At 41.8% G+C, this 8,978-nt stretch overlaps 1 protein-coding gene across 1 annotated transcript; it reads right to left on the reverse strand.

Annotated features, from left to right (window-relative positions):
* Window positions 1–1,856: 1,856 nt before the first annotated feature.
* On the reverse strand, window positions 1,857–8,028 carry LOC121855854. Its single transcript, XM_042351018.1, has 2 exons — window positions 7,880–8,028; window positions 1,857–2,172 (listed from the first exon to the last, which is right to left on the reverse strand). The coding sequence occupies exons 1-2, from the start codon at window positions 7,991–7,993 to the stop codon at window positions 1,948–1,950; spliced, it is 339 nt and encodes a 112-aa protein (XP_042206952.1). The 5' UTR covers window positions 7,994–8,028; the 3' UTR covers window positions 1,857–1,947.
* Between the last annotated feature and the right edge of the window lie 950 nt (window positions 8,029–8,978).

Genomic DNA, 8,978 nt, shown 5'->3' on the forward strand with positions numbered 1-8,978 from the left:
ATATGATAGAGGTGTTCAAGTGGGTAAGTGGGATTAACAAGGGTAAAATGGAAGATGTTCTGAAGCTCAGTAATAACGAAAAAACTAGAACAAATGGCTTTAAATTAGATAAATTCCGATTCAGAAAGGATATAGGCAAGCACTGGTTTGGTAATAGAGTTGTGGATATGTGGAATAGGCTACCGAGTGCTATAGTAGGATCGGGGACGCTAGGGAGCTTCAAGACGAAGTTGGATAGGCACATGGAAGTGCTGGGATGGGTGTGAAAGGGATCTGCCCTGTATGGGCCAGTCGGCCTCCTGCAGTATCCCACTTTCTTATGTTCTTATGTTCTTATAAAGGCAACATCTGGATTCTCGTCAGCCAATATCACCAGCAACACATTAGATTTGTTCTCGTTGACCTAACCCTAGACCCCAAAACGTGAGTGTGATTGTGAACTGTTGAATCCTCTGAGAACTCTAAATAACTTTAATAAGTGTAATTATGTACTATATATTGATAGTATTATTCAAACTGTGTCCTGATGTACCAGCAGTTGTTATATGCGAATTGAATTGAACAGGTTATGACCGAATTATGCTCATCGCGTCCAGTGCCGGATTTAGGCCTGTGGAGGCCCATGGGCAGCCGCTTTGTGGAGGCCCCCCTCATTATAACTACCCAAGAGGGTGGGGTGGCGAGTGAAGCGAGCCTAAACATCTGGGAGTTCCGGGGGGCGCTGTAAGCCCCCCGAGAAAATTTTGAAATTTGAACACTTCTTTGGAGAATTTTGAAACCATAAGCAGTTATATTAAAAATATACGGTTCATAGGAAAACCAGGTATTCATGAATTTCAAGGAGTAGCTAGCCTAATTTCTGTCACGCTTCTTGCTGAACATAGTTTTACGTGATGGAATGGATAAACACGAATTTTAAAGAATGAAAATAAAAATAATCCAAATGCATAAACAAATAAATAAAATTTGTAATATGTCGAGGTCCCTGGGCAGCTGCCCACTTTGCCCACTCCTGAATCCGGCCCTGATCGCGTCAATGACAAGGGTCTTATTGTCCTGCACAAAACCAAAATTGCTCCTCTGAGCGATTACAGTCTTGTCATTTTCTTCTGAATTCCTTCTAGGGATCCTATATCCATTCTGTAATACGGTGACCAAAACTGAACTGTGTAATCCAGGTGAGGTCTCACAAGCACAAGATATAGTTTTAGGATGACCTCGCTAGGCTTGTAAGTAACACTCCTTTGTTTGAACCCAAGTACTTTGTTAGCCTTGTTTCAAGCAAATGCACATTGTTTACTTGGCTTAAGATTCCTACTTATCATTACTCCCAAGTCTTTCTCAGTCAGATTTCTCTTTAACATCGTTGTTCATCTGGTATCTGGTTTGTCTGTCTACATCTCCTAGACTAAGTACTTTATATTTGTCCACATTGGATTTTATCTGCCATATTTCAGACCATTCATGGCTTACGAAGAGAGCTGGAGTAGTTGTAAAAAGAACATATAATTTATGGTTTTACTGATTAATAGCTGTCTTCTGACATAGGTTCTTGAAGTCCACTACATTATAACACCGAGAGAATCTGTTGTCAGGTTATGAAAACATTGCAAAATTTGTCAAACTGAAAAAAAAAATACAATGTCGTTATTTCACATTGCATATTTAAATTTCATGAAGAACATAAGAACATAAGAAAATAAGGAGTCTGCAATAGGCCGGTTGGCCTGTGCATGGCAGCTACTGTCGAGAATTACTACCACTCTCTATCATCCATGAAGCTATCTAGCCTCCTTTTGAAACTTTCCAGAGTTCCCGCACTTACTACAAAGTTGCTAAGCTTGTTCGACTCGTCCACCACCCTATTTGTGAACCAGTTTCTTCCTATCTCCCTCCTAAGCCTAAACTTAACCAAAAACCTAAACTTATCCAGAGCTGCTGAAGTTTCTATTGCCCCAAGACGATGCTGGGAGGGCGTTTGACCATCAACTTCAGGATAGTTTCACCGGGTATGAGAGATATGTCAAGGCCAAATTCATCTTCCACAGTCGCCAGATCAAGGGTCTTAATTGTTTCAAAACCTTGTTTATTGTAAATCTTCTCCGACAAGGTATTGGAGATCTGTACCTCTGACGCCGAGTAGCCTCGCTCCTCACCGAGCGCCAGAGTTTTCTGAAACAGATATGTTCGGAGATATTCAGACATTATTTATAATAAACACTTTTAATTCTTAACACTATTAGAATCCCTACATTTAACACATTTTAAGACACGAAAGAGGTTAATTGTTGGTTCGTAACCATGACCAGCGTCTGCATTCAAAGAGTTAATGTGAAAGACCAGTTTTGCTGCTTTTCCGTATCAAGGCGGTTCCTCAGTTTCGAATGAACAAGTCCATCGAAGGAGAAGACTAGGAACAGTAGCTGTCAACTAGGGAAAAAGACCTGATTATTTTTTCTTCAAAATTGATTGAAATAAAAAATCCAACTTGAATCAAATAAATCCGATTTGTTTGATATAAAAAATAACAACCCTGTTCACAGCTTTAACTGCACGACAGATAATCCCTCACTTTATTATCGGCTGATGAACTTTATTTGATATAAAACTACTCTGGCGTCACAACAATGAAGACATCATCATGACCTTTGCTGTATATAAATTAATCTGTAAGAGTTAGGTGGTTGTTATCCGCAAAAAAAAATATTTTTTTCTATCTAGGTCCAGAGGGTCCTGTATGATGCCACAACTCTCTAACAACACTTGATTGTAAACAACACCCTGTCTAGTCCCTGGCTCCCCCAGCTAATCCCTGACCCCTTTAAAGATTGTTTAGACACTCAATTCGTTTCACACCAGAGTTTTGGAATTATGTTTGCATACATTACACAATCTCATTATAATAGTCTACATAGCAAAGGATAACAACATCGGGTCAGTTTTGTACAGTATTTGGATGGGTGACTTCCTGGGAACACCAGATACAGTATTGTCAGCATAAAAATCCTATTGTACAGTAGCATTAACTCTAACCTAGAAAAAATTATAAAACATTTTTTTCTTCAGAATTGCTGTTTTGATGTCTACCCAATACCACACAGTAAAGTCGCCTAAAATACCACTTGACGAAACGTCAGAATTCCAAGGTGGCCGCTGTCTTAATTCGTGAATATATTGAAAACACCAAAAGAGCTATAAGGTTGTTATTACTTATCACAGGAAAATAAAACTTGGCTCTAGACACAGGTTTTGGGGTATAAAGATTTAAATGGAATCATCAGAATCTAAATTTGAGGTAATTTTGTCACCATACATTGAATATTCCATCATTGTGATTCATCACTTCTTAAAAAACTCTGAATAAATTAAGCCATGTTGCGAGGTCTGTTTCAATATGATTTCCATTGGATGTCGTAAGTGAAAGCTGATAATTTGTATCAATATGATGATGGTTCTTCTTTCTTTTCGGGCTTTGAGTGACAATGGAGAAGATGGGAGTTTTCTGTGGCTATCCCATTACTTCCGATCTTGGTCATATAAGACAAAAGGGTTTGGCAAGCATTATGGGTATCAGTGATGAGCGAGGTGATAGCCTTCATGCAAAATGGCAGAAGAAGAGCTTTATCAATCCCCATTCAGGATAAATGTCGGTAAGACTATACACTGGTATCAAATATCGTCCGTTGTAAGAGACTGTACTGTGCTAAGACCATCAAAAACATAAAGGAAAAGATCAGAAGGAACCATTGAAAAAACGTGAGCATATTCATGAAGCTGAATCACTACCATTTTTGCAATCAATTACCACGAAAACTAATGAACGTAACGATGAATGAGGGGCTGTGGTAAAACTTCGTTTGCAAAATATATCTGACCTAATCGCTGCTGAAAGGACTTAACATCATTATTGCCAGGTGCGTTTCAACTGCAGAAATCAACTTGCTGGCAATCCAAATGATGAGAAACGACCACGTGGTCGACCATGATAACTGCGAGTGAGTCAGGAAAAGAGACCATTCATACTTTCGTAGATACTGGCAACATGATCCTCAGATTTAACTTTGTGTACAGTGGTTTGACACAGGAGGCTATCATAGACATGGCTGCTGCTATAATTCAGGATAAAATACGATCGAAAACATAATATGATGCTCTCATTATCCTAAGATGTGCCAGTTAGGTGTTTGTGAATTAGTGTCAATATTCCTTCACCACCTTCTCGATGGGTTAATCAAGACAAAGACTGATGGCCCTACAGTCACACAACGATACCTTACTGTCATTGCACATAGCCTTATATCGGCTATTAGACTATGCTCATTTGTTTATCTTCCTCTTTCAGCCATTCCTGTGTACATCAATCGGAAGTTATGAGTCTCATGAACTGATTTTTATCCCAAGTAGCTTGTCGTTTGTAGAAAATTACAGGGAGATCCCGCGTTTTTATGATGCACTTCTACCCAAGTGGGGAGAAGTTGTATGGTCTGTCAGATGATCGTGTAAACCTCGTATTTAACAATGCTAATGTCAATGTCTATACATTTACAGGTCTAGGTGCAGTTGGGTCCATTTCTGAACTCTAGAGGGTGAATTCGAAGGATTAGCAAGTGCACAGGAGGGAGAGAGGAAGGGCGTGTAGGCGTCTTTCTCGGGGGGTGGACGGGATTCTGGGGGTGAAGATGGAAAGTGTATATTACTGTAGTTGGGAGAGGATACAATGCAGAATAACGCTTTAACAATACCGATGGGGTTTCCTCAGCTGAGTCTAATCGTCTAGCGATAGCCAGATGAAAATACTTACGTTACATAAGGATGTTAGGGGGATGAATCCGTGCTCTAAGTAAGGTGTTCCTTTGCAAAATGGGGCATTTATGATTAGTGTGGATTATGGATATGTTTGAGTCTATATCTTGTAGAAGCAGCGAAGTTTATTTAACACCTTTATTAGGAGATGGAACTTCCCCAGCCGAATAAAATCGTCTGTTGGTAGTCGGAATAAAATAAAAATGAAGACATCGTAGTGAAAAGATTAATTAGCATTCTAAACAATCAGGATGCGGGCAACATATGTTTATTGTAATATACACTTGATGTGAACAAAAATAGTTCAGTTTACAGCTGCCCGGTATAGAATCAGCAAATCTTTTTTGACAAAGAGAAAAACAAAGAAAGGCTCATTACTGAACTTCAAATGTTTGTTATTGATCATGTGGTTGTGATTATCATGATGTTGTGGTGTTCATGAGCACGTGGTGATGTTTATCTTACCTTACACGTGCCTTATGTTTTGATCACAGATTTGTGTTGTCCACTGCACATCAAATAATTCGCAATGAGTGCAAAGAAGCGGAAGTATCTTGACGAATATATTCGATTTGGATTCGTGTCTCTCCAAAAGGGTGACACAGAGGTCCCCCAGTGTGTGATATGTTAAAGACTGAGCAAGGATGGAATGCGGCCCTCACGCTTGGAACGCCAATTGTGGACAACACATCCTGCTCTAGCTGACAAGCCCAAGGCATTCTTTGAAACAAAAAGACACTCCTTGAAGCAAGTTAAGTTGGACGGCAGTGAGGCATTTCGGCAATAAAGTTCAAAGGTTGTTGAGGCTTCCTATGAGATCGCCATGTTGAATGCAAAGAGCAAGAAGAGCCATAACATCGGAGAGTTTCTCATAAAACCAAGCATACTCCGGGCAGCAGAACTCGTTCTGGGGAAAGATAGTGCAAACAAGCTTTCCCAAATTTCACTCTCAAACGATACAGTCAAGGGAAGGATCGATGAATTGTCTCAAGACATCAAAGATCAAATTCTCGACCAAGTAAGAGATTCTCCTGTTTTTCCCATCCAGTGTGACGAAACGACTGACATCGCTCAGTGTTCTCAGCTACTGATGTATGCTCGTTTCGTGTCAGGCAACAGTGTAAAAGAGGAAATGCTGTTCTGTCACCCCATGGGAAGTTGTACAACAGCAGCAGCTATTTTTCATGATGTACAGGTATCAAACTTCTTTCAGATAAACCAACTTTCGTAGGACTCGCTGGTAGGAGTGTGCACTGATGGAGCTCCAGCCATGCTTGGTCTGCAGTCTCGATTCATTACAATGGTGAAAGAAAAAAATCCGTCTGTTGTAGGTACACACTGCATACTTCATCGTGAATCTTTAGTATCCAGAACTTTACCTGCTGAAATGAAGGATGTCCTGAACGTGGCTATCAAGGTAGTCAACTTTATCAAAGTTGGAGCCTTAAACAGTCGTCTCTTCAAACTGCTGTGTAAGGATATGGAATCTGAACATGAAACCTTGCTTTTTCACGCGAACGTACGATGGCTATCAAAGGGGAATATGCTTGGACGGCTTTATGAACTACGAGAAGAAGTAGCAATATTTCTTGATTCGAAGCAGAAGGCAGATCTCCATGACAAGTTCCAGTCTGAAGGCTTTCAGCTATCTCTAGCTAACCTGGTGGACATCTTCGAAGCGTTGAGTGCTCTCAACCTTAAACTACAAGGGAAAAACATCATCATGCACCACGACACCATTCGAACCTTCATGGCCAAACTCGACCTCTGGAAGTGTCGAATTCAGCAGGGAAATACAGCCAGTTTTAGTAACTTGGATTCTGCTCTCATTCACGGTAACCTTGATTCTGAGTTAAAGAAACAAATAATGACTCATCTCACGGACTTGAAAACAGAATTCATTAGATACTTCCCAGAGATAGACGCGAAGCGTGTAGCCTGGAAATTCATCAGGAACCCATTTAAATGTAAAGTAGCTGATGTTTCGGATGAAGTGCAAGAGGAGTTTCTTGAGTTGAAGTTCAACTCCACAGCTAAGGAAGACTTCAAAGAACTGGATCTTGAGACGTTCTGGGTCAAGTACCTTCCTGTTTACCCTCTGATCTCACATCAGGCTCTTTGGATACTAACTATGTTCGGATCCACGTATCTTTGTGAAGCTGCATTTTCCACGCTCGTTGCTGTCAAGACCAAGTACAGAAACAGGCTGAACGTTGAAGGGGATTTACGTTGTGCACTCTCTGGCATTCAACCACGCATTCAAGATCTAGTAGCTAAGAAGCAGTGTCAAGTATCTCACTAATTTATACTCAATAAAAAGACTAAAAAACAATATTTTTCATTTTTCTTTAAAATCTGGGAGGGAATTTTATTCATAGATGCAAGGGGGTCGTGGAGGGAAGGACCAATTCCTAGAGGGGGCGTGGTAGTAAAAAGGTTAAGAACCACTGGTCTACAGGATTCATAAAATTCAGCAATCCATCATTCTCACAGTCAAGAACCATCTTATGTTTGTGCAAGCCATCACGGGTTGTGCCACTGTTTCATCCTTGTATAACGTTGGTAAAAAGAACGCATTGGCTGGAGAGTGTTGAATACATTTCCTCAACTGGACTTTACTCATGATGAGTTGCGTGTGTGGGTGAACTGTAATATTTCTACTGTATGGACAATTATCGTTACCTCCTGTCAGCAGAACCTCGGTCTCCGCAGCAGGGTTCCAACTGGAAAGCTTGCACCCAACTTCAGCTGCTGCCAAATACCACTCTTACAGAAGTTCTCTAACAATGCAACAGTTGTTGGGCAATGAGCTGTCCCCTACTAAGCAGGGGTGTCAGTTCAGACATGGGAGGTTATTTCCAGTCGACACTAACCGATCAGTGGCACCAAATAAGATTACAACGCATGATATAATATGGGTGCAAGAGAACTCTGGAATGAATTTTGGCCTGGGACCAGTGTAGGTAGAAATGTTTAGTGAAAAGCCGTGGATGGAGACACATTTCTTATCACTGAACAAAAGTTGTGAGCTTTAACATACAATTATTTCTAAACTTGATTTCTAAAGACTAATTACCTTCACCAGCCTGCTCGCGAGACCGTGCCCACAGTAGTCACGATGGACAGCTAGACCGAGCATGTCAAGGAAACTGGAGACGCCTCGAAACACATCTTCATCTGGAGAGAGCATCGCCAGTACACGGAACGCCTTATTATCAATCGGTTTCGCCTGAAAAAAATTAGTCCTCAGAATATCATCATAATGTTATGTACAACTACACTTCAAACATCTGTATAATGTTTCTTTACAACTACACTTCAAACATCTATATAATGTTTATGCACAACTACACTTCAAACATCTGTATAATGTGTAGTGGATTTCTCCCCTACAAACGCTGTTTGTCGCTGAGTTGCCGACCCGGTGAATTCCCCAGTGTATGCCTCGTGGTCTGGGTCAACCAGCGCCGCCATACATCACGGAGGTTAACTACTAAGCCACGCCTACCCCCCGCTATTTAAGACCTGACCTCGTGGTGACCTCTCTCTTTCTACCTACACCAACCAGCCAGCAACACCTCCTCCTCCTCCTCCTCCTCCGCCTGCCTGGCGGTCCTCGCTCCCGCCGGCGAGCATGGCGACCCACAAGCTGTCCTCCTCTGAGCATCCTCACCAACCAACTCTCTTCTTCTAGCTACAGCCGCAGCAAGCTACACCACCTCCTCCGCCACTGCCTGGCGGCCCTCGCTCCCGCCGGCGATCATGGCGATCCAAAAGCTGTCCTCCTCTGAGCACCCTCACCAACCAGCTCTCTCTGCATCACGCTTGTAACCATGCTGCCTTCCCAGCACCAAGCTGCATTGTACATCCAATACAACATGTATACATGAGAGCACATTGTGATTTTCCTTTCTCCATCCCATTCTGAGTGTGAACCAAACGACTCATACCCCACAAATGGTGACCCCCGGAGATTCGCACTCACACAGGATGGAGGAGAAACTGATCACTCTCCCAGTCTTCAAGCAACATGGAAGACTTGCTTATCCACCCAGAAGCAGCTCTCATTGGCTCTACAGTTACTGTCTCTAAACCGCAGGTTAGACACCCTAGAGCAGCTCTGCTACTCTAAGCAGACAGCCGCTCCTATTCCTGCCCCAAGCACCACGTCCTAC

The sequence above is a fragment of the Homarus americanus genome, unplaced genomic scaffold (genome assembly GCF_018991925.1).
Source record: "Homarus americanus isolate GMGI-L3 unplaced genomic scaffold, GMGI_Hamer_2.0 scaffold28985, whole genome shotgun sequence".
Classification (NCBI taxonomy): Eukaryota; Metazoa; Arthropoda; class Malacostraca; order Decapoda; family Nephropidae; genus Homarus; species Homarus americanus.

Coding starts and splice junctions, on each gene's coding strand:
- LOC121855854 (XM_042351018.1), bottom strand. CDS start 7,993: ATGCTCTCTCCAGATGAAGATGTGTTTCGAGGCGTCTCCAGTTTCCTT. Junction 2,173..7,879: donor TCGCGAGCAGGCTGGTGAAG/GTAATTAGTCTT, acceptor TATCTGTTTCAG/AAAACTCTGGCGCTCGGTGA.